Source organism: Labeo rohita, chromosome 23 (assembly GCF_022985175.1).
Source record: "Labeo rohita strain BAU-BD-2019 chromosome 23, IGBB_LRoh.1.0, whole genome shotgun sequence".
NCBI lineage: Eukaryota > Metazoa > Chordata > Actinopteri > Cypriniformes > Cyprinidae > Labeo > Labeo rohita.
Window position 1 is genome coordinate 18437170 of NC_066891.1, and position 26089 is coordinate 18463258.

Consider the following 26089-nt stretch of genomic DNA (forward strand, 5'->3'; position numbering starts at 1 on the left):
GCTTCAATGGCTCTAAACGATCCCAGCCGAGGAAGAAGGGTCTTATCTATCGGTCATTAGTTATTTTCTAAACAAATTGACAATTGATATACTTTTTAACCTCAAAGACTCGTCTTGTCTGGTCTCTGCGACGCGCATGCCTAGTCTGTGTAATCCGGGTCAGTACAGTTAGGGTATGTCGGAAAAAACTCCCATCTCGTTTTCTTCTTCAACTTCAAAATCCTGCTACATTGCTGTTTTTACCTTTTTTTTAAAGGCGTTTGGTCTTTTTTCCATGTTCACTTTTTGTTCACGATTTTGAAGTTGGGGAAGAAAACGAGATGGGAGTTTTTCGACATACCCTAACTGTATTGACCCAGATTACATTGACTACGCATGCGTTACGAAGAGACAAAACAAGACAAGCATTTGAGGTTAAAAGTACATACATTGTTTTTAAATCTATTTAAAACCACAAGGAGAAGAAACGAAACAGAACTCGTTACTTTTAATTCGTTACTTACGCTGCGACAGCGCGGCATACCGAGTTTATTCCTCTTTCACGTCTCCCTGCGTTTAAGACATAAGCGTCGTGGTTTGCGGTAATGTCGCAATATTGGAAATATTCGTTTTAAACGACGAAGGTGAGCCAATGGATATCACACAAGCAACGTGCAAACTTTGCGCAGTTGTTATGCCGATGAACGTCTTAACTTAAGTCATATACGTTTTTTCCCAGTGTTTTAACCGTGCAAAGAAGTCAGTATGTAACAGCTTGTAAACAATATCACATAACGTCACATTTACCTCAGAAAACACATATTCGGCGACTATAAACTCGTTACCTAGAAAAAATGAGCGCTAGAGAGAATTTACTAAATAGGTGCACCATATCATTAAAATTTGTACTCTTTAAGACTATTTGACAATTCAATAAATCCATCAAATTTTTTGACAGCCACTTTTTAAATGTTTATTTCAGAAAATGAATGGGAGTAGACATAATTATGTAATTCTAACTTTCTTATTATAAAGTCAGTGAGTGTAATTTAAGCATTTGTAAACAAATCAGTTAATTTTAACCTCCGTATTATAGTAATGTAGTACCAACTGACTATCACGTATATTTTACAGCATTAGTTTTTTTTCCTTGAGAAAATCTGGCATGTAGGCTACTGTACCTGAAATATATCCAAAATAATTGATAACCATTCCAATCGAATCGCAAGCTTGTGAATCAAAATCAAATGGAAGTGTGAAATTTGTGTCAACAGCCAGCCCTAACATGCAGCCTATGTTTTTTAATTAAATCTCCATTACTCTCTTCACTTCTATTTCATTGTCCAGAAAGCTCCCTTACTAATTTTAATAACCCGGATAGCACACGTATCAGAGACGTCTATTTGACGTCCGCATCTGAAAGACATATTTTTTAGCATTTGCTCATTTGCAATTCGTCTGTAGGACGTTTTCCTTTTAAATGTCTTTATTAGATATCTTTAAGATGTTTTTGATTTGGAATGTATTTAAAACTGACATCTTACAGACGTCTGTCAGATGTTTGTACGCAGCAGATGCTTTCCAGATCAAGTGATCTTTAACAGACATCTTGCAGATGTAAATGTGTTATCTGGGAATACATTAACAATTTTTGTGGCCATGAAAACTAATGACAAAAAGACCAGAGAACTGCACCGTGAGGTGTTTCGAGAACACTTAATATTAAGAAATATTATTTTTTATGAATACTATACACAATGCTTTACATATTAGTCCACAATAGAAAAGAAACGCCTTGAAACGTAAAGTTTGCAGTGGACCAAAACAGCATAACTAGAAAGTCACAGGTTGAAAAAGACAAAGAAAATAGAGTCAGGTCAGGATTAGAAACATTGTGAGAAGGACAATACAGCACTTTATTGTTCAGAAATGTTTGCAGTGACAAAGAAAAATAGATTAAAGGGGACAAACAGAACAAAAACAACAGACAACAGAAACTGGAGGTCACAAATTTAAACATACAGAAAGTTAGACTGAATAGAGATGCTCATTCTGGACCCCAGGTCACAACAGGAGCCCAGCTGGAGGAGAAAGAGTGTGTAATTGTTGAAAAAGAAAACAGTCAGCGAAGGCTGAACCAAACACAGGCTAATCTACTAGCACAATGCTACAGTGGTCAATTTAACTGCCATGTACTCTTACGTTAGGGCAGATGTGGATGTATGAAAAGCTGCTCTGGAAGCAAAACAAGTTACAGGATGGTAAATACATATTTATAAAAAAGATGCTTCAATTATAAACAGGCAAAACAAAAGCAAAAGATATGTTCTTTTATTTTGCATTATTTATACTTTGATATATTTTTAGCAAAATGCTATACTTTTGTTAATAAAAGTAAACAGGAAAAACAGCCACCGAAGCCACATCCATTGTCCATGTGAACCAAAGTAGAACATATGACCATTAAGCGTGAGCACAAAAAGTATAGCAAATCTTTTTTTTTTCCCCATCAGTGAGTACACCTAAACATCTCCTTAGACATATCTAAAAGACTGTACAAATATACACTACTGATACTATGTGATAACATGAAATTCAAGAATACCTGTTGGCTCTAATAAACACTCCTTTTGCCACAATAACAAGTATGTTTCTAGTTATGTTAAAGAAACATAAACTGAAGGCAAATCATGTACTGTTTGGTAAATGTTGAGCTTTTTCTTTCACTGTCTTGAGGAAAAGTTATCCCCAGCTTCACAATCAAAATTCGCATTCATCTTCATATTTCAAAATGCAAAATATCACTTTTTTGCCTTTCTCAAATGGCTTTAGGAGTTGAGGGAAAAGCAGAACCTTATAGCTACTTTCTGTAACTAAGGTCTAGAAGTTCAATGAGGCAGCATTGTTGGTGTACGTCAAACATAACGCAATAGTATACATGTGCATTTTATTAACCCTGTCCAGAAATCAGACCTGTTGCTTGGTTAACTGAGTCTCTGATTGTTCAAGCTTGTTTGTTGTGATACCTGACTGGCACTCTTCCATTTGCTGTTTTGTTTCGTTTAACAAGTCTTCTGACCCATAACCGTTTTCGCTGTGGGTGTCCTCCCTGATTTCAGAGTCACTCCCATCCACTTTATCATTTGTCTCTGGTTCTTCACTATTAAGTGACTGTGCATTCTGCACATTCTCCTCATGATCGCTGTCCGAGTCCACAGCAATTGGTTCAGAATTGACAAGTGCTCCAGGTTTTAAGGTGCTCTTCACTGAGTCATTGCAGTTGCTCCCTAAGATGGCCTTTTGACCATTCGAGTAGAGTGAGGCTTTGGCGGAAACCCTTGCTAGCATCCCATGCTTCTGCTGCAGGTCACCATTGGTTGTAGCTTTTTGCCGAATGGCATTGGCAGATCGGCCTATCCGAAATCTAGTAGTTCGTCTTTTATGTTCACGGTTATGGTTCTTGAAATAGCACTTGGAGTCAAAGTTCATGGGATGTTGCAAATCTGTAACGTCTTCCATTTTAAATCCCAGCAGGACCCGAGTGTTTAAGGTTTCACAGTTCAGCATACACCTCCTCCTTCGATTCGAGAAGTGGCTCGCAATGTCAGATTTCCAAAGCCAGAGACTGGACGCAAGCTTCTCCACCTCTCGACGAGTGGGGTAAGGCTGCCTGTTGAAGTACTGAGTGAGGAAAGCTTTTCTTGTCTCATAGGACTCATTTTCATAACCCTTTGGGTCCAAGGCAAAGACTACAGGTTCTTCTTGTTTGTCAGTTGTAAGGGGTGAGCTTTGCCCAGTCTGGTCATCGGTTGCAGATTTCCGTCTCTTTGGCTCAGTTTGGTCGAAGTTTGCTAAACCTGCCCGTTTGAGACCAGCCCCCTGGGCCTGTGCAACTCGTGCCGAGGGAGCAGGTCGGCCATTCTGAGTTTTGCTGACACCGCGGCAGTGCACTAGATGCAAAGTGATCGTGGAAGCCGTCATGTTACTAGTGTAGACGCCAAGGCAATGGATGCATTTGTAGGTCAACTTCTTCTCTACAGGATGAACTGTTTGTATAACTTGATGGCGGTCACGCAAATGGTGAGCTAGGGAATCTGAGATAGGACCCTTAAGAATTGAAAAGCAGAGAGGACAAAGTGTTTTGCCTACATCCTTCTTATAAGGTACAGCCGCTTGCGGTGTAGCCTTAGCCGGTAGGGCGTCTGAGGCATCCGAGGGTATCTTTGGGACTGGTTGAATGATGGGTTTGTTCCCCTGCAATGATGGTGGTAATGCGTTGTTTTGGGCGTGGAATGCCACCGATTCTTCTGGGGCATCCCGCATGTTATACGTGGTGACGATCAGCTGGACATTCTTGGGATTTCCCTGCTGAAGCGTGAGGTCAAATGTAAGTGGGGAGTCTGTCCGTGGCCCAACAGATTCATTGGGATGCACCCCTCGCATATGGGTAACCATTTTTTCCACATCGTTGAACGTGGCCCTGCAGTGTGGGCAAGATAAGCCATGTATCAACATGTGGTTAAGAAGCGTGTCGCTAGGTAGGTAACGGTTGCAGTATAAGCATTTACTAGTGAAGTTATGAATTTTCATGATGTAGTTGGCCACCGCCGGCACCTTCTCCGCTTTGTGCTCCTTTTCAAAATGCGAACTGTATACATTTTCTGGAAAGAGTTCATTGCAGATGGTGCAGATCTTCCATTTTTGAGTGTACGACGTGCCAATGACAGAATTGCCCTTCTTGGAAGTAACAGAAGACACCGTAGTAGCTGCTGCCTGAACTCGAGAGTTGAGTTGAGGGATCTTTAGTATGGAAGTGGATGATGATCCAGAAACCGAACTACGAAGACTAGCAGAAAGCTGCGGTTTGCTTGTTTGAGACTGTTGCGGGATTGAAAGCTGCACCTGTTGTCCTCCAATGGTCAAGGATTGTGTAGTCCCTGGCTTCAGACCAAATGCCCCCTGCTTCAGATGAACACCTGACAGGAGCGCACTTGAGTTTAAACTCCCTTTAGGAATAACAATACGACTCAGCTGCTGAGTTGATAAAGGCCGCACTCCAGTCAGTACCGTACCCTTTGGCATTACACCAATGATGCCCTTATCGCCCTGAGCTTTAGGGGACACCATAATCACAGGCTTTGCCCGAGGTACCACCACATTGGTGTGTCCAATCATAGCAGTAACTTGATAACCAATGCGCTCATGGTCCTCAATCACATGCTGGACAAGTGCTTCATAGGTACGAGGTACAAAGAGGCAACGTTTGCAGTGGATGGCTGTGCTCGTACTGTTGGTTCCACCAGAATCGGCATTGCTCCCTGTACCAGAGCCTGCTGTTGTTCCATTGGCTGGTGTTGTCTTCTCACCAGGCCTTACTAAGTATGGTGCCGCTACGTGCTGGAAATGTTCCCGGTAGATATGCTTTCGCACTACATTATAAAGCGGGTCCCTGTAAGTGCATTTCTTGCAGTAGTACACTGCTTGCTCTATATTATCACGTGTCTTATCCAAGCGAACACCATCCTTCAAGCCAACCCCTGCTCCTTGAAGTCCTCCAGCATTCTGGCGCATGACATTGTTGGGCATATGAAACAGTCTGATGTGTGTCTCCAAAGTCTTTTTGTTCCCATTGTAAGTGCAATAGGGGCAGTTAAGGAGAATGCGGTTTTCAAAGTCCTCGCTGTGCACATTACGAAAGTGACTCTTGTAGGCGGAGAAAAACTTTGAGGAGAATGTACATCCTGAACAACAGAACGGCTTTGAGCGGTAGTCCTAAAAAGACAAAGAGGACAAATGAGTAAAGACAAATGGAGATAGGTTTACACAAAAAATTATTTCCTCCTTCCCTTTAGTAAGATTTAAGTTACTACTCACTTGTGATTTGGTCATTGAGGGATCCCACATGCACACATCGTCCCATGTGGTGTTCTTAATGTAGAACTCATTGGGAACAAAGTCCTTATAGTCCTGGAGGGGAAAAAGAAAAGTATAGAATGTAAAGGAATGTACAAGGTTGTCACAATACAATAAAGATTAAGACCATATAAAAAGTCTTTGTGGTAGAAATTTTTCAAATGCTTTGCACATGTACTTCAGTGTAAAAAGAGAAGGGTGTGGAAACGAATGAAGAATGGGAGCAACTAATGAATTGTTTTGCACTGAATCAATGACTCAAACAGTTCACACAAAATAAAATAAAACAAAATAAATTAGCAGAAAACAAATTAAAAACGGCCTCTCCACCTTTTTCTTCCTGTAAGAGTGGGTGCAGCCATTTGTAAATTTTATGGGTCTGGCTTCTGGTCTCAGCCTGGCTTCCTGTTATTTTTAGCTATACAAAACAGCTCGATTTGCTGCTTGATTTTGCAAACTGGTGTGTTGTACCATATTATTTTCATGTATAATCCTAATTATGAACACACTGGTTTGTAGTGCAGTTTTACCGTTAACTGCACATTGTTATTCCTCTCTTGTAATTGTTACTTCCCTATAGTGGCTAATGAACCGGAAGTCTCACCCATAGGCTTACTTTCGCGTTAAAGAAAAAGGCGGATAGTTTTGCTACTTGAGGTTTCAATAAGATGTTATTAAAAAGTTATTTCTTAAAGATCACAAGCAAGCAACTAGATTCCAGGTATGGTCTTTAGGAAATATAACAGCCAAAATGTGCATTTAAAAAAAAAAAAAAAAAAAAAAAAAAAAAAAAAAAAATCACACTGATATTCACAAAGTTGCTTATTAGCCTTTATAATCAATACACACATTTAACCTCCACACAGATTTTCCTTTATAGTATTCTGTCTCCATAATATTGGAAAAAAATGGAACTAGTGGCACGTAATAATTTTAGTACAATCACACAGGAATTTTGTCAGGCAACAAAAGTTCTGAATTTATTCAAAAACAAGGGAGGGAAATTTATTTCTGTCAATGTTAAATACTAAATGTTCACATGGGCCTACTTCATAATCTAAAGAAATAGCTCCATATGTGTAAAAAAAAAAAAAAATACTGTTAAGATTCAAGGTTTGAAAATGAATGGTAAAAGCATACCAACAAGCTGATTGACCACAGATTTCACACCTACAGAGCTAATGGTAACACTGTGACAAAGAATGCAACGTGGAAACACTAAATCATTTGAAGCTGTCTCCACGATGGTGAACATGTACTTCTTTGCTTATTTTAACCTCAGACATTTACTTACATCAATGTGCTCCTTGCAAAACTCTAAGCCAATGTCACCCAGCACTTTTTTCACATTCTTCCTAGCTTTCCTTAGACTGCTGAGGTTATTCACTGGGAGTTGAAACATTCTGCCACCTGAAAATAAATTTGTCACATTATTACCATCATGAATGAATAATACACATTTTGTATTGTTTGAAAGATTTCAGAGAAAATATACATGAATAATACATGAATCATATATCTCACTGTGACACCATCAATGTGACCGTTTAAATGCACCTTAATTCAAATAATAAACACAAGCTCATGTCAGAGAAATGGTCACTAGCAGAGGAAAAGGTCTAAAGCAAAACAAATGAGTCAGACAGCATCTTTCTCATCACAGTCTGGGAAAATGAGCTGCATACTAAACACAGACAGCAAAAAGCCAACTTACTTTCGAGACCGTACAATCTCGCTTTCTTCTTCTACAATAGTGTGTTCCAACCTTTTATTTCTTCATGGAAAACCACAACCAACAAATGTATTTATGAATTAAATTCCAAAGAGACGTTTCACAACAGGAAACTAATTTGCGGCTTTTGTATGGTGGCATGCAATTATCATCAAAGCTACTTCTATAAATGAGAATGTCAATGAGAATAGGGAGAGTCGATGTATGAGGTGATGATTAAAAAAAATAAAAATAAAATCAACCTCTGTCTGAAGTTTGTGTTAGTGAGCCAAACAAAAGGACACAACCCTATATATTGTTAAAAAGGAACTGAATTCATTAATGATTTTTTGTTTTAATTATGAGATGCATTTATGTGAACAAAAATATATAAATATTATTACATTTTAAAATAGCTGCTTTCTGTTTCAAAAAAATTAAAAATAAATGTATTCCTGTGATGGCAAAGCTGAATTTTCAGCAGCATTAATCCAGTCTTCTGTGTCACATAATCCTTCAGAAATTATTTTAATATACTAGGTGGGTTTTTTATTATTAACATTTTATTACTAACATAAGTTATTATTATTATTATGTCCAAAACAGCTGTGTTCCTCTTTTTTTTTTTGTGAAAATGCTTTATTATATGCTTTATTTTTCAGGATTCTTTGATGAACAAAGTTCAAAAGAACATCATTTCAAACTGAAATCTACTGTCACTTCTGGTGCATCTTTACTCTCACAATTTCCTTCATCTTTGCTGAATAAAAGTATTAATTTTTTTTACTTTTTATTTTTTTAAATCATACTGACTCCAAAGTTTTGAATCGCAGTGTGTGTGTGTGTGTGTGTGTGTGTATATATATATATATATATATAAACAAACTATTTTACATGTAATAAAGCAAATCAAAACCTTTCCAAGCACCAAGTACAAGTGCTTCAGCACTTAATGTCTGAAATGGCACTATTTCAAAATACAATCGCACAACTAAAAAACACAAAGGCATCCAATGAATCTGCGGCCAACATCCTACAGTATCGGCATTGCAGATCTCCGCTCTAACGAACATTGTACATGAAGAGCCAAGCAGGCAAACGCAACACTAAATAAAGCCGATTCCACTGTATAGCTCAAAAATTAGGTCAAAGATCAAGTAAGGTCAAAGGTCATGTACCTATCTGACCTGCCTTCATGGAAAACCTGCATCGGCTCTTGGCGTCCCTAATGACGAGCATCATACGGTACACCCTGCTTGAACAAAGAGCAGCAGTTTCACTTCGGCACTGAATAGGGGCTCTCTCTCTTTGGTTAGGCGTTCCTCATCTCCTCACTGACTTTCTCCCATCCTTTCTAGATGGCGCTAGAGGACAGCTCTTCCTCCATGTTATATAAGCCTCTCCCTGTTCTGCCTGCCCTTTTTCCGCTCCCTTTTTTTGTGCAGGCTTCTGCATTACAGCCCTGGAATGGCGCCTCCTGTCGAGGCAGCAGCAGAGGCCAGTGCGTGGAAAGCCGTATCTGCAGTGTCTGCTCTGGGTGGAGGTTATGTGATGATCTCCTAACATACAGCTGCCTTGGTTTACATGCATTTGCATGTACACAAGCATATCTCAACAAATGAAACTGGAAATTAAAATATGTGTCACACTGTGTTCAATGGTCGTCCATATCCAAACACACGCACCCTGTGTTGATGAGAAAAACACAGTGCTGTCAAATACATTTTCATCAAAGGCCTAACACCAAAGCTACAGTTGTGAAAGCAATATTGTATATTAAAACACACAGCATGATAAACATAAGCTGTCTAAATGTCAAATTCAAGCACTGCAATTTACAAACTGACATGTATACTACCCAGGATGCTAAATACTAAAGTAAATATCACACTGGCTATTCAAAGACCAACAATCATTACAAATTACACAGAACAAATTCAAGTAGCAAGTATATAAGTATGACAACACAATGACGAGGAAAACAACTGGCCAATTAGAGACCAATAAGAGTCACACGTTGGTCTGTTTGGTTTGTTGACATGTCAAACGAGATCAAATCAAGTAACTTAAGCGCCAAATTTGTTTCCTTATTAGTAAAACTGGACGTGCTGAACTGACAGCGCTTCTTCGTTAATTAAGGACAGTGCACCAAAAACAAAAACACAAAAATGACTAAAATCATTCATTCAATCTAAGATTGCCTCATACACGACTTTCTTTTATCTGTGAAACACAAAAGATGTCAGTCACCATTCACTTTCAGTGCATCTTTTTTTCCAAACAATAAAACTGAGGCTGTCATTCTGACTGACATTTCATTTAGTTGATTTAGAAAGTCATACGGGACAACATGAAGGCGAATAAACAATGACATAATTTGTTTTATCTTTAGTTAACGGTCCCTTTAACGATTGATTCGTTGCAGCGAGCTTTTCGTGATGAGTTAGGCTAACTGTCAAAGCAAACGGAGATATAACGGCGGGCTGGAGCGAGCGGTCTGATTTAGGGTTTGTGTGAATGATAACGACCCCCGGTTTGCTTCCAACCCCTCAGTGACACTTACAACGGTAAGAACACGTCAATAAAAACTTTATTTTTCATTCACTGCTGTATGACAAACTGAATTAGCTACGTTTTCCACCTGAGAGTCCTTTCAGATTACCTCCAGTTGTTATTGGTAAGTTAGCCGGTCTCTTAGTTCATTCTCATTCGGTTTCGTACCACAAACGCACAACCGGGAGTGAGTTTAACGTTACCTGGCCCGGGTTCCCGCTAGCTGCAGCCCGTAATGTCACTTTCCCGCCCCCCGAACCGAGCGCCTCGTCCTCCGCTTCCCGGGCGGACACACCACGCCGAAAGAGGGAGCTCGACTCCTGTCACGGGCCGACCCAGAGCTGTCTGTCTGCCGGGAATGAGCTGCTGCAACTCATCTAGCAGTGTCTGTGCGGGTCTACGGGGGTCCTGGAAGGAGAAGGAGCGTGAACCGCCGAGCGCGTATTGCGTTTGCGATGATGCACAGTCCACAAGACGCGGGATGACGATGTAATTGACAGCAATTAGCGTAATCCGCCATCCACTTAAACAATACGACCCGGTCCAGTACCTATACTATCCAAAATGGCGTGTGAAAAGGGGCGGAAGTGACATGTGTGTTTGATTAGCATAAAAAAAGCATTGTGCCGACGGAGAGAGGCGGTGGGTGGGGGAATATGTGGTGAGAGGTGTCAGACGACCACCGGTCCTATATTTACCCCCATCTGAGCTTACCTGAAACGCACGAGTGTGTCTATGCGCGCAATGAATGTTTATTAAATGCTCCTGAAATTGTTGTAAACAGCCCCTACATGCAGTTACATGCAATGAACCCATAGGCGGCGCTATCGACCGAAACTTGATTGGATAGAGGCGTATGCGTCAATTCTGCATCTGGTATCTACCCCCGCAGAGAGTCGGATGTATACAGTGCCTCAGTACTCAGACAGCGCCGGAGCAGCATGAGTTCGGGTGGTGGCGCTGTACCGCGCTCATGCGCAACTCACCGGGACTACTTCTGTATGTGAAGTGCTGGGGTTGCAGACTGTGAGCCATGGTGATTTCCCCCACCCTCTGGCCCTTGAGCTCTGGAGTTATTCCCCCCTTGGTGTTGGCTGCATCAAACTCGCCCAAGCAGTTGCTTGCAGTACACTAGTTTGGGTGTCATTTGGGAATTAACACTCTAACTAAACCCACAGAGAGAAGAAAATATTTCCTATGGCTATGTCATCGAGATAGACACTTACTCAAGAAATGGATGGCAGTAGCTTTTAGGATGTGGGCTGTTGATTTCCTGACGCTGACTGATGTGTGAAATTAAATGCATGATAAGACTTCACCAGTTTTGATGTAAGTCCAAAGTGGTGTATAAATAACATACATCCAGATGCATAGCCAAAATGATTCAGAATGTTAAATGTTTATTTCAAAGCATAAATCTTAATAGCCACTCCAAGTACAAAAATGGTTCTCAGGTTGGTAAAAAGATCAATATACATACAGTAGCGCGTTTAGGCACCACGCAGTTGAACGCGGTTTTAACCGAGGTGGCTGTTTGCAATCATGTTCGCTGTTAGGGCCCCCGATCACGCCCCTGTATACATTTAAATGTTCCAAAAGGGGATTTTCACAGCAATGTCATAGAAGAACCATTTTGGGTTGCCCAAAGAACCTTTCAGGATTCTCTTAGTGTGAAGAAGATTTTAATCATCCAAAGATGAGGGAACCATAATGGACTTTTAGGTTTCATAGATGTTAAAGGTTCTTCATGGAACCATCAATGCCATTACGGAACCTATATTTTTAAGATTATCCACCTTTTTTTATCTTAATTATGACCACACTGGTTTGTAGTGCAAACAGTTTAACTGTTTACAGCAAGTTGTTATTCTTCTCATTTTTCTTTATAGCAGCTAATAAACCTTGTTGAAGAATAAGGTGGATAGTCTAGATAAAAGACTTATATTTTTTCTTTTTATTGGCTTTGATGGTTCCATGAAGAACCTTTAACATCTATGGGACCTTTCTGTTGCAGGAAAGGTTCTTCACAGTAGAAAAAAAGCTCCTTACATTATCTAAATGTTTTTCACACACACAAAAACACTTCTATTTCCATCAGCTAAAATGGTTTTAAGATAGTCATTTCTATCTTTTGCTGTAGTGTTACCAAACATTCACTGAGCCATTAATCGTAATAATCCAGTGGGATTTTTCTTAGTACAAGGAGTCTGACAACAGCCAGTGCTCCACACACTGATCTGATCTCATCATCATCCAGTCTGTCTGGAATGAAACACGACAAACCGAGACAGACTAAACCCAGAAGAACTGTAGCAACATCTCCAAGATGCTTCAAGGGACCTACCTGCAAAGCTACAGTACTGTTAAAGGTTTTAGGCACTTGTGTAAAACTGGTTTACAATTAGGATGCTGTCAAAAATAATGTCATAAATAGAGTTTCTTTATCAATTAACTTCTAATAACTAAATTAAATCAACACTTGGTGTGACCATCCTTTGCGTTTAAAGCAGCGTTTGCCCTAGGTGCACTTGCACATAGTTTTTCACGTAGCCTTGCAGGTAGGTTTCTTAAAACATCTTGGAGACGTTGCCACAGTTCTTCTGGATTTAGACTGTCTCAGTTTGTTCTGTTTCATTCCAGACACACTGGATGATGATGAGATCAGATGTCAGTTGTCAGACTCCTTGTGCAAACAAAAATCCTACAGGATTATTACATTTAATGGCAAAATGAATGTTTGGAAATGTAAACTGTTATTTTCTACTAACACACGACAGCAGAAGATAGAAATAACTGACTTAAAACCATTTTTAGCTGGTGAAAATACTAGTGTTTTAAAAATTTTGGCCACCACTGTAGTTGTTAGCACTTTCTCAAAAAAAAAAAAACACTCATCTCTCTCAAATTTGGTCCTTTTTATTAAAATGTAGATTTTTTTTTTTTACATTTTAATGTACATTTCAAAATATAGTCTAGTAATAAACCAAACTAGGTGTAAGATGGCATGTGGTAAATCCAAGCAATCCAAACACCACTATAGCCTGATATGAGACAAATAACTCATCATAATGAACTTGTTACTTAGAAAGCATGAATTCCAGTTCCACTGCAGTGGTAAGTGCTGACCGTATATCACAAAACTATGAGGTCAAAGGTCATGTAGTGGCAAAAAGAGTGAGCAATCCTTTGAGGAAAGAGACAATTTCATTTCCACCCAATTTGGACTCCCCATAAACACGGTCCACAAATGAAATAGGAACCTGTGTAATAGACAGACAAGACCACTTTCAGATAATCATAAAATAACACTTTGACATGGATTTAAAAAAACAAAAACTTATATAAATGAATGAACATTGTAATATTACATGTATTACAATTCAGTATAATACAGTAATTCAGTACACAGTCCTGATATGTAAATACATCATCTAAACTACATTTAATTAATTCATTTAATTACGTAGTATTAAGATATATCAGAAACGTGGAATAAGAGATGTATGCTGACCTCTCCAATAGTAAATCCCAGTTGTCTAGCACGGACGATCATCTCCATCTGGAACACATAGCCTTTTGACACACACTGCTCTACTAGTTTCTCAAGAACCTCTTTCTTATAGAGCCTGAAACGTAAACACATGATAGACAGTAATACATTATTGTAATATAAAATAACACACCAGTTTGGAGTAGACGTCACAGTCACCTGGCAGAAAAACACTGGTAACAAGTGAAGTGAAACAATCCATGAAAGAGATAAAATGTATTGTTGTGCCTTTGGATGTCAGAATCGGAATGCAAATCATTTTTTATAGAATACTGTCATCAAAGACACCATTTGAAGCTAAACGCAGACATCTAAACGGGCTATTTTTAAAGCATAAATTTAATTTAAACAGTATGTCTACATAATATTCACATATGCAGTTCATAGGGAACATATTATATTAGCCCTACTGATACAGCATGAAATACTATTTAAACCTGTAACATTTTATCTCATTTATCACCTATTTTATCTCACAATTTTGACTTTTTTTTTTTGCAAATCAGGGTTGTCAAAAGGTACCGGGTTCGGTACTTTCGGTACTGAAATTTTAAAAATGTCCATTTCCCTCTCACAGTTGAGTGCTGTTGAGCCGATTTTTTTTAAACATCGCTGATTGGCCGACGAAGCGTGAAGCGCTTATCATTGTAGCCAATCACAGTCATGTCTGTTGAGCGCGTGAACACTATGGCCAATCAGCGATGTTTAAAAATCGGCTCAACAGCGCGCAAATGTGAGCGGAAAATGGACGTTTTTAAAATTTCAGTACCGAAGTACCGGACCCGGTACCTTTTGACAACCCTATCGCAAATGAAAGTTTATTTAATTCAACAATAGTGAGTTAGTCAATTGTGAGGGGAAAAAAAGCCAGAGGTGTGGGATATAAACTCATGGTTCTGAGCCGAGGGAAAAAGAGAGAATGACGAGTTGTTTAATCATCGGCGCTGATAGCCTTATTGACATGTTAAGCGTCCTGAGTTCGAATCCCGGCTCGAGGACCTTTCCCGATCCCACCCCATTCTCTCTCTCCCACTTCGCTTCCTGTCCTGTATGATCTGTCATATCACATTAAAGGCAAAAAGGCCCAAAATAAAATCTTAAAAAAAAAAAAAAAATTGTAAGATTTAATCTCGGAATTGCAAGAAAAAAAATCTGAAATTTGAAATATAAACTCAAATTTGCCTTTTTTATTCTTTTATTCCATGGCTTCCATAGACTACTACTTGAAAACTGTAATTTTCTGCCACCAGATAGGCTCCGCCCACAAAAACATCATCACTGTTTGCAAACACCGAATTGCTCTATTAACATAAACTTACCTAAAACTCCCTGTGAGATCAGATGCTCCTGGTCTAAGTAGCACTTGTGTGACAAAGTTTGCACCTCGACTAAAATGAAACAATCATTACAAAAAAGTAATCTTGTGGCATAAAATGAAAACTGATATGACATATGTGACCCTGGACCACAAAACCAGTCATAAATGACAATTTTTGGAAATTGAGTTTTATACATCATCTGAAAGCTGAATGAATAAGATTTCCATTGATGTGTGGTTTGTTACGATAGGACAATGTTTGGCCAAGATACAACTATTTGAAAATCTGGACTCTGAGGGTGCAAAAAAAAAAAAAAAAAAAAAAAAAAGAAAGAAAATACTGAGAAAATCACCTTTAAAATTGTCCAAATGAAGTTCTTAGCAATTCATATTACTAATCAAAAATTAAGTTTGGATATATTTGCATATAAATATCTTAGAACATGATCTTAAAATCCTAATGATTTTTGGCATAAAAATGTTTGGCATAAAAGAAAAATCGACAATTTTGACCCATACAATGTATTTTTGGCTACTTCTACAAATATACCCCTGCTATTTATGACTGGTTTTGTGGTCCAGGGTCACATATTTGATACGATCTCAAATGTCTAATATAGCAAGACATTATTATAAAATGTAGGTTTTCAGTCAGCTGTTTCCAGTCACACACCTGATTAATTTCCGGCGCAGATCCCATCCATACACACCACCGTCTCCTCTGTACCTTGTTCCAGAAACCATGTCATATCCACCCTCTTTCTGTTTTCTGAACAAATAAAAAATTAATGGTTGGCTGCTATACAAGTGCATATGATAATGCTATTATAGCAAAACTACACTACACAATACAATGAGCAGATAATAAAGTCTTTTAACAGCGGAAGCATAAGGTAACTGAAAGAAAATGACTTACTCAATGAACTGTGGGATAAACTTTGGCTGTGAGGAAGAAAAAAAACATTTATTAAAGCAAGAACAAATGATCCATTTAAAATTCCTGAAATGCTTAAAGCTATCCAACTTTTTTTTTTTTAAACAAATCCATGATATTTCCAGTGGTTCTTAAAATTAATCTATTATTTCATTAGACAGCCATTCAGACTAATTTTTTAGAACTACTCTGATTCTATGGAGGGTCATTTCTAATAAATAAAAAAATAAAATAAATAAATAATAATAATAATTAAAAAAAAACATAATTATGACATAAGATTAGGAAATAATAATGAGATAATCAAAATAATATGATAAAAAGTCAAAATTTGATCATAATTATGATTTCATACCATCTCATAGTTTTGTTTTGTTTTTGTTTTTTTTATCTCTCTTTCCTAAGGTTTCACAGCCAAGGCTTAAGCCTAGTCCTAGACTAAAATTTAAGTCTGAGCGGTTTCATCTGAAAGAAACTTGCACTGACCAATCTAAAAATATATCAGCGCCTTTGTTTTGTCTCAAGATGCACACCAGTAATGTTTTTATTTTCCCCAAGCACGTTTATAATAATTACTTAAATGTCCTAATTGAACCCTGCCTTAGTCTAAGCCCTGTATGTGACACTGGGCCATAATCTTGATTTTTTTTTTTCTCATAATTATAACTTATCACAATTTTAACTTTTCAGCTATATTATAATTATGACTTTTTATCTCATAATTATGGTTTATGTTTACCAAAGCAAGATTTTTCTTTTCTAAGTGGCGGAAATAATCTTCCATACATTTACTGAAGAGAACCGACTCTAAATTCTCAAAATTATCAATATCAGTAAGGCTGGTTAGCATGTTGTACTCTATCCAAGAAAAATATAATATAAGCAAATGTTCCAATTTTTCGTAGCCATGGGAACCCTGAACACCAGGATTTACTTGAGAAGGTACAAACCAGTATTCAACAGAAGAATACTTACATGATGTGAGAGATCTGCATCCATAATGATAACGAAGTTTCCTGACGCGTGTTTAATCCCGTGAATGTAAGCCGTTCCTGAAATGATACGAACGTCAATCACGGTGTTCATAGACATTAGCTCTAAGAAGTATTATGAATACGAGCCAGTTTACCTAAGCCCAGTTTTTTTGCTCGCGGTCTCAGGAGCTAAAAAGAAAAGAGATGCCAGGTTTTCATGATTTCTTTCGACAAGCTGTCAGTCAGTGTGTATTATAATGCACAACTCACAATCTTGTCAGCGCCGTAGATCTTCTGCAGCTGCTCTGCGATCTGCAGCGTCCCGTCTGGACTGCCATCATCAATCACTATGATTTCGTAGTTGTATCCACTGAATTAAAACATGGTCATTTCAAAAAGAAGGCTCTTTTTAAAACCAACGAAATATCTAGGTTTAGCTTAGGGACTCTTAATCAGGTGATTAGACTGTCTGATGTCACTGACAGCTCATCATTAGGACTTCTAACATTACATTCCGGTTCTCGTCCATTGACTATATATAACAATACACGTACCTCTCACCAAAGTACTTCACGAGTAACCATACAATCAGTGGAAGGTTTTCTCTCTCGTTGTAGGTTGGCAGCAGAACAGAATATTTGTCAGACTGGCCTCCAGTCTTCGCGTTACCTCTCCTGCTCGCCATGTTGGCGTCTGCGACGTAATCGCAACCGGATGTTTACATCAGGTACGTTCTCCGTGGAAATCACTAGCTCCATCCTTTGGTTCCGGTGTAAGTACTGTGAGTGAAAACAGCCAACAATTGCTTTGTACAGTTGAATAAAAGCAATGAAATGTGTCATACATTTCACAATACAATTTGTTAAAGCAAAAAAAAAAAAAAAAAAACTTAGCTTCGATTTCGAAGTCAATAGTACAACACTGAAACAGTAATTAACCCTGTAATGGGCACATCCAGGAAAAAATAATGGAAAATGATGTCTTTGCGGTTTGTGGCTCCTTTTTGGCAATTATAACAAGTATTCATTGCATTGGCTTATTTACATTGAGTTAAAAGTCTTTCCTCATAATACTCAAAATTTTAATGTTGTTAGATTTTGGTTCAGCAAGTCTTCTGAAACCATATTACATCAAAAAGACATTTGTCTTTTAAAGACTGATGAAAATGGTATTTTTGTGAACAACAATGAACTGTTAGCACTGAACATAAACAATGAAGCAAACATAATTGAATTTAGCTGAAAATGGTCAATTATTGTCATGTTTTGGGCTGTACTAATCGGTCTAAACAGAAAAAAAAAACATTTGGAGTACTATAGACTGCCAAAAGTTATAACAAATCAAGGAGAACAGTGCAAAAAATGTTTAGGATTTTCAGGACAAGGATCTTGACAACATTTGTGTTCGTTCTTATCATTTCCGGTCAGGTAGGTGAAATATTAGGCTAGTGTCTTAATTGATACTGCGTATCTTTACCACCTATTATCTTCAGTTTGTCAAAATATTGCATCCTTTCCTGCTTACTAAGTCATTCTCTATATGATTTAGCAGCTTCCACGTTTTTTCTATGGTTTAGACAGCATAAATTAGCAGAACAACGTATTCAGTAGTACATTAACCATGCAGCCCATGCTGTTGTTTACATCTGAGTATCTCCAATATGTCTGCGCATACAGGTAACTGACCAAGCCGTGACGTAAGTGCAAACCCTCTATTTCATTATGTTTTTTCAGTGAATGTGAATAGTAACTATTTCATTGATACAGCATGATGGATCTCAGGCGAGTCAACTTTTTTGATCTTTAACAGTTTCATTTCATACTGGTTTACATACTCATGTATTAATGTACAAAACAAAAGACCATTTCACTTAGTGTAATCCTATAAAATACTATTGACAGCACTTCTGCATATGTAAAAAGACAATTAATATAATATCACAGTGTATTTCTTATTAACATATGTATTCTTGCAAATTATCGCTTATTTCATATTAAAAAAACACTTGACACAAAAACCAGGAAGGAAGAGGTCAAGAAACAGGAATGGAAAACATTAAAAGTAATATGCCTTCAACAATATACATTTAAAACACATACAGTGCATTAAATACAATAAAATACTTAATATTACAAACATTCTTAGTGCAGATTTTAGCTGTTGTTTGGTAACACACGTTCCTCGTCTGGATACCAAAATATTGGTTCTCTGTAAAATAGAGTCTGAGTGTGTTGTGATTTCCTCTGTGCTGCACAAAAAGTTTTGTAATTGAGTCTGCTGTAGTCTTGTAGCAGTAGATCAGGTTGAATACTGGGTAAAAGACAGGGTCAAGGATGATCAGTGCTTTGTTGATCTCAGAATGGAAGTACTGAGCTGAGATCAGCTACCACATGGAGAAAATGAAGTCTAAAGAGTCCATCAACAGGCTCATTCAAAGTCAGCGTCTGGCAGAATCTCTTTATCCATTAAGTCACATAGTGTCTTTAAACAAAGTCTGGAGAGAGAGATGATTCTGGCAGCTCTGAAGTAAAACAGTAACTTCTCAACTCAAGGCTGATATCCAAGGTATGGATCCTCTGAAAAATGATACAAATCCACAGGTTAGATATGAACTTACATTGTTTTGTATGGTGGTCATAATTACACAACTCTTTACCTTCAGCTGGGGGTCCTTGATAACATCCACTGCTGTCACATATCCCAGGGGGTCCCATTTCTCCTTGCTGACCTGAAGGTCCTGGAATACCTGGAGGTCCTACTTTACCATCCTCTCCTTTGGGACCTGGTTCCCCTATTTTCGCTTCACCTGGAGGTCCTGGTGAAACAGAAATTAATAGTAGTGCAATTAACTTAATTTAATTTTGTTTAGTGATAGTTGTTCAGGAGTCCCTTTTTTGTCCTTAACAGTTGAACTGCCCGCTGTTCTTCAGAAAAATCCTTCAGGTTCCACACATTCTTTGTTTTTTCAGCATTTTTTGTGTATCCGAATCCTTTCCAACAATGACTGTATGATTTTCAGATCTGTCTTTTCACACTGAGGACAACTGAGGGACTCATATGCAACTATTACAGAAGCTTCAAAAACTCACTGATGCTCCAAGAAGGAAACACAATGCATTAACAGCCAGGTGTGTAAACGTTTGGACAGAATGAAGATGTGTACATTTATCTTATTTTGCCTGAATATCATATTTTTTTCATTTATTACTGCCCTTCAGAGGCTACAGAAGATAGTTACATGTTTCCCAGAAGACAAAATACGTTAAATTTACCCTGATCTTCAAATTCAAAAGTTTTAACCCCCCAACTCTTAATGCATCATTTTTCCTTCTGGAGCATCAGTGAGTGTTTGAACCTTCTTTAATAGTTGCACATGAGTGCCTCAGTTGTCCTCAGTGTGAAAAGATGGGTCTTAAAATCATACAAAAATGCTGGAAAACCCAAGAATGTGTGGGACCTGAAGGATTTTTCTAAAACAATTAAGATTTCACAGATTCTGCAAGGCGTATGTAAACTTTTGACTTCAACTGTAAATAATGAAGACCCTTTAAAAACCTTTTACAAACACAGCTGTGTGATACACAGATATGTTTCAATACCTGCGAAACCTTTTATTCCTTGTGGTCCCACCGCATTTGCTCCTGGAGAGCCCTTTTCACCAGGCATTCCTCTGCGTCCTAGAAGTTAATTACAGAACTACTTACATAACATAATATAGAATTTCAATAAAACAACTAATGTGTCTAATAGCGACCATCAGATGTTTATTCCTAGCAGATTGCATCTTCAGAGAAATGATAGTGTCAAGGCTTACCCTGCTCACCAGGATACCCTGGTTTCCCAGACTCCCCCCTGCTTCCTTGTCGACCCTGAGATCCTCGGGATCCAGGTGGCCCCCTTTCTCCTGGTATCCCAGGCTCTCCTGGTGGTGCTACTGGTTCCTGGATGGGCACTGGCTTACGGTTCATCTCGTTCAGAAAAGCATCCAACTTCAGCACTTCATCTAGAATACAGTTTATAATCAACTCATAATTAATATACAGTTACTCAGGGCAAGATTTCAATTAAAGATTCTTTTAAATTCTACATTTACTGTGACTTAATTAAAATGGATGTAGTGGATATACTACGTACTGTGCACAAGTTTTTCGCAGGCCTGTGTAACAAGCTGGTAGATCATGGCAAGAGACTGTGGCTCACCCTAATAAACAGAAGAATTATTAACGCAAACAAAATCTATTTTAAGGTTTGCTAATAGAAAATACGTAATTTTGTAACCTACCTTCTCTCCTCTCTCACCCTTACTTCCAGGAAGACCCTGTGAAGGAGAAAATAAGATGATCAGGAACATCTACTTAACATTAAAAAGATACAAACCCATAAGACCTTCATCTTCAGATGAAGTCCAAGAGCTTTCTGACCCTGCATAGACAGTAACGCAACTGACATTCAAGGTCCAAAAAGGTAGTGGAATTGTGGTACGCACGGTGGAGATTTACACAGAAATTTTTTAATAAAATAGTTGTATTCTTGTGGCTTCATAACATTACGGTTGAACCATTGATGTCACATGGACTATTTTGAACGTGGTAGTTGCGTTGCTTTCTATGCAGGGTCAGAAAGCTCACGGATTTCATCAAAAATATCTTAATTTCTGATCCACAGATGAACAAAGGTCTTACAGGTTTGGAACAACATAAGGGTGAGTAATTAATGACAGAACTATTCCTCTAACCAAACTCTATCCAACTTTTTCAAATATATCAGTTTTCTAGACATCTATCTCAGTTGGCTTGTATGGACATAAGCCATAAAGAGTAATAGAGCACAATTTTACTCACAGTGGGCCCTACAGGACCTAGTGGCCCTCTCTCTCCCACTGGTCCTGGATGACCAGGCATACCCTGGAAACCCTACAAAGTGTAGACACAAAAATGTAAAAAAGAGTGCAGTGAAAGCATGCGCATTATGAAATATTTCATGAAAGAATTTAAGTAAGGCTGTCTTACTCTTGATCCTGGGATTCCCGGGCTACCGATATTACCCTCTACTCCTCTGGTTCCCTGTTGGCAATTTATGGACAGAAAGATGAAGGACAGACTGAACATTTCAAATATAGAAAGGACAATAACAGGACTGCAGCATTAAATCGATGCATCGTGATTCGTGGATCAGTTCTGAGATTTTCTGAATGCATCTCGATTCTCTCTGAGTTTTTAAAACTAATCTAGTTTTTAACAACACACTCGAATGCTCATGTAGAAGAGCACTGAAGAGCACTTGTGCATTCGGCTGAGTCACTTAATTGCACTTTGACTTTGAGAATGCTTTTATGACACAAGAATAATTTAAACACAGCCTGTGGTGAACACTCTTGTAATTTGCTACAAACATTTCAAACATTGTGAATGATTATTTTAGGCGTTAAAGGAATTGGAAGCAAGCACAGTTCTGCTTCTAAAACACCCAGTGGCTGTAAAAATCATGATGCATTCAGAAAGTCTCAGAAGCGATGCAGAATAATTTCTTTATTCATGATGCATCGATTTATTTTCCCAGCCCTAGACAATAACTGCCAAACCACAAACCTGAGGACCAGGCTTGCCCTCTTCACCTTTTTGACCAGGAGGCCCTGGTAAACCCTATGAACGCAAAGTAAAGAAAATGTGAGATATACCAGAGAAAAGTAAAAACAATAGTATGATCAGCTACAACCATGGCCTATAAGATGGATATTAAAGGTGACCTATTATGCTCCTGTTTACAAGATGGAAAATAAGTCTCTGATTACCCTAAAATGTGTATGTTAAGTTTTAACTCAAAATATCCTACAGACATTTTTATAGCGTGTTAAAATCACCACTTCTAGGGTTTGAGCCAAAACACGTTATTTTTGTGTTTGTCCCTTTAAATGCAAATGAGCTGGTGTTCCTGGCCCCTTCTTCAGAACAGGGCAGAGTTCAAAAGCTGGCAAAAACAAAACAAGACAATCTCACGCACTGAAAATATCAGAAACTTTCAGTAGCGGTGTTCAGCTTTATGTTCGAACCGGAATCAATTTAAAAAGTCAGTCATCTGATTGTACTGCGCATAATAAATGCGCATTTATGAATTATACAGACGGGAAGCACAGTGCAATAAAAATAACTACACAGCCCAGTGTTTCCAAGTCCGCCGTTTTTCTGTGGAATTGGGCTACTTTTACACTGTTGCCGTGGTTTCTTTTTGATGTCCATGGGTTGAAGTGACACTGAAAGAGGGTAACTCTGGAAAAAAACGTGTATTTTATCCCCCGGAATGCGAGTTTTAATGGGGGACCCTCCTTGAAACACGATTGGGCTAGTTTTCAGCTAGTTTCGAGTAGCATTTCAGCGAGTTTTGTTGTGAAAACCTGGCAACCCTGACATAGCTGGTCTTATGGTGCCTTTGCACCTTAAAACTACTGTGTACGACTATGAAAAAATATTTAGGAGCACCAGTGTGACTGACCCAATCAGCATATTTGTGTTTGCGCTGAGGGGAGCTTTAAAGGTTTCTACGTGTTTTTGTAACGTTGAGTAATGTATTACAGACATATCTCACTAATCCTTCCATAAACAAAGAGTAGACAGACTGTAAATAAGAGATTCATTGTGCAGTGTAGAGAGCTTTGTTGATTATAATGGAACTTTGTGAGATCGCGATAAGCCAAGATGAGTGAGAGCTTTTAATGATTTTTAAGGGAGTTTGTAAATGAGATATTGATTTAATTGAAAAAGCAGTTAAATAAACAAGAAGTTAATATTAATTGACTTACATTGTCTGACCAAAACACTATAACCTGATTTTGCTCTATTTTGTCATCGAAAATAGTTAGAAAAAGTTACAACTGAGCCGGTGCCATATCTCCATGCAAACACAGCGATGTTTCGTTTATGAATGAATGTGCGTTTTTAAATGAGTCTAGTAAGTCAATGATTCAATTTCCCTTTCATAGACAGTCACTTGCTTCATTCCTGAATTTATCAGTCGTTCGAATGAATCAAATGAATGATTCAGCCATTAAATCAGTGACTTGCTGCCTCCTACTGGCAGTTTTAGTTTCACTTTTAAAGTATCTTTTCGGTGTAGAGCCCTGCCTTATAAAAGTAATTTTGCATAATAGGTCCCCTTTAAAGCTCACCTGACTGCCCGGTCTTCCAATATCTCCTTTTTCTCCTCTTGCTCCTGGTGGACCCTTATTAAGACAAAGAGAGGGGGTTTAAATCTGTTCCAAATGCTAAAATACATTTGATCGTCTCTGTAGAACAAGTGTAGGCGTACCACTTTGCCCATTACAGTTATTCCCCGTGGACCAGCGGGTCCAAGAGAGCCAAAGCCGCCTTCAGGGCCCGGTTTACCAGGTGGGCCCACCTCTCCCTGGAGAGATGTAGAAAAGTGAGAGAAACAGAAACAAAAGTAACAGTAAATACATTTATAATGTTACAAAAGATTTCTATTTTAAATTATAACTATTCTTTTGAACATTCTTTTCATCAAAGAATCCTGAAATAATGTATTGTGGTTTCCAACAAAATATTAAGCTATACAACTTATTTCAACATTAATAATAAGAAATGTTTCTTGAGCAGCAAATCAGCATATCAGAATAATTTCTGAAGGATCATGTGACGCTAAAGACTGGAGTAGTGACTGCTGAAAATTCAGCTTTGCTATCACAGAAAAAAAATTACATTTAAAGTATATTCAAATAGAAAAACAGTTGCTAGTTGTAGGTTCAAACCCAACTTTGTATGCAAGTTTACTTACCTTTTGTCCCAAGTCTCCCTTTTCTCCCTTCTCCCCACGAGGGCCAGGTCTCCCCTAAAAATACAAGCATATCATTAAACCAATAATGATCATAACACTGATTATTCCAACAACTACAAAAATGGTTTCACAAGCTTTCTAATGTTCTTGTCAGTTGTAGTCTCACAGGTGGCCCGGTGTCTCCAGGTGCTCCGGGGACATCGGTGGTGCAGGTGCATGCATAAGCAGGTGCGGGACAGCTCTCCTCATCTCTCTAGAGAACACAGAGTGACACTTAAAATACAAGAGCAACTTTAAGACATTCTGCACTACATAATGTAATTCAGCACTATCCATATTGATATGTAAACTCAGCCTAAACTGATCATGTACCTGTGAGGGCAGGTCACAGCAGTTGTCTTCTGATGCCCAAGTAGTGTTGCACACAATCTCAAAGGACTGCAGCTGAAACTACAGAAAAATACAATACGCACGGCTTTAATATGTGTATATACATTACTGTTTACAGTATGTTCCTGGTCAGGAAGTGAGACTCACAGCTGCAGATCCGCTGTGAGGTCCACGTGTCCTCATTAGTTTACCCAACATCTCAAAACCATCAGTAGGCAAAGTTCCCAAGGGGCGTGCGGGCCTCTCACCAACCCGCTGGCAGTCTACAGACAGAGATACACTCACCTGACTGACCGACAAATGGATCTGCCAATCAAGAGATGAGAAGAATCAGTGACAGTTTAAAAGTTGTACAGTTGAGGTCAAACGTTTGCACCCCCCTTTCAGAATCATTAAAAATGTAAATAATTTGTGCAAAATAAGAGGGATCATACAACATGCATGTTATTGTTTATTTAGTACTCACATAAAAGATGTTTACATATAGTCCACAAGAGAAAATAATAGTTGAATTTATAAAAATGACCCGGTTCAAAAGTTTACATCCCCTTGATACTTAATACTGTGTTGTTACCTGAATGATCCACAGCTCTGTGTGTGTGTGTGTGTGTGCAAGAGCCAGGGGGTGAAAACTTTTTGAATTTGAAGATGACAATTTTAACTTATTTTGTCTTCCAGAAAACATTTAACTATCTTCTGTAGCCTCCGAAGGGCAGTACTAAACGAAAAAAATACGACATTTAGGCAAAATAAGTAAAAATGTACACATATCCATTCTGTTCAAAAGTTTTCACCCCCATCTAATGCATGTTTTTTTCTTCTGAAGCATTAGTAAGCATTTGAATCTTTTGTAAGAGTTGCATATGAGTCCCTCAGTTGTCCTCAGTGTGAAAAGATGGATCTCAAAATCATGCATTGTTGGAAAGAGTTCAAATACACAAAAATGGAAAATAGAAAACCAAAGAATTTGTGGGACCTG

At 38.3% G+C, this 26089-nt stretch overlaps 3 protein-coding genes across 3 annotated transcripts in view; all 3 read right to left on the bottom strand.

Moving 5' to 3' along the window:
• Positions 1–1861: 1861 nt before the first annotated feature.
• On the bottom strand, positions 1862–10736 carry adnpb (activity-dependent neuroprotector homeobox b). Its single transcript, XM_051097029.1, has 4 exons — positions 10360–10736; positions 7187–7302; positions 5854–5946; positions 1862–5751 (listed from the first exon to the last, which is right to left on the bottom strand). Exons 2-4 carry the CDS (start codon positions 7292–7294, stop codon positions 2947–2949), a joined length of 3006 nt encoding a protein of 1001 aa, XP_050952986.1. The 5' UTR covers positions 7295–7302; positions 10360–10736; the 3' UTR covers positions 1862–2946.
• A 2316-nt stretch (positions 10737–13052) lies between these two features.
• Positions 13053–17655, bottom strand: dpm1 (dolichyl-phosphate mannosyltransferase subunit 1, catalytic). The gene is made up of 9 exons (XM_051097401.1): positions 17487–17655; positions 17203–17302; positions 17088–17121; positions 16934–17010; positions 15941–15966; positions 15698–15793; positions 15026–15094; positions 13668–13782; positions 13053–13416 (listed from the first exon to the last, which is right to left on the bottom strand). Exons 1-9 carry the CDS (start codon positions 17615–17617, stop codon positions 13312–13314), a joined length of 753 nt encoding a protein of 250 aa, XP_050953358.1. The 5' UTR covers positions 17618–17655; the 3' UTR covers positions 13053–13311.
• A 1812-nt stretch (positions 17656–19467) lies between these two features.
• The window catches only part of LOC127154510 (collagen alpha-1(XX) chain), a 36659-nt gene continuing 30037 nt past the window's right edge, over positions 19468–26089 (bottom strand). The window contains exons 28-42 of the mRNA XM_051096081.1: positions 25258–25416; positions 25093–25170; positions 24887–24973; positions 24721–24774; positions 24235–24330; positions 24095–24148; positions 22521–22574; positions 21942–21995; positions 21774–21845; positions 21215–21250; positions 21067–21133; positions 20747–20935; positions 20532–20609; positions 19589–19747; positions 19468–19508 (exon numbers count right to left, since the gene is read on the bottom strand). Coding sequence (XP_050952038.1) covers positions 19480–19508; positions 19589–19747; positions 20532–20609; positions 20747–20935; positions 21067–21133; positions 21215–21250; positions 21774–21845; positions 21942–21995; positions 22521–22574; positions 24095–24148; positions 24235–24330; positions 24721–24774; positions 24887–24973; positions 25093–25170; positions 25258–25416 — 1266 coding nt within the window. The 3' untranslated portion in view covers positions 19468–19479. The remainder of the gene's footprint in view (positions 19509–19588; positions 19748–20531; positions 20610–20746; positions 20936–21066; positions 21134–21214; positions 21251–21773; positions 21846–21941; positions 21996–22520; positions 22575–24094; positions 24149–24234; positions 24331–24720; positions 24775–24886; positions 24974–25092; positions 25171–25257; positions 25417–26089) is intronic.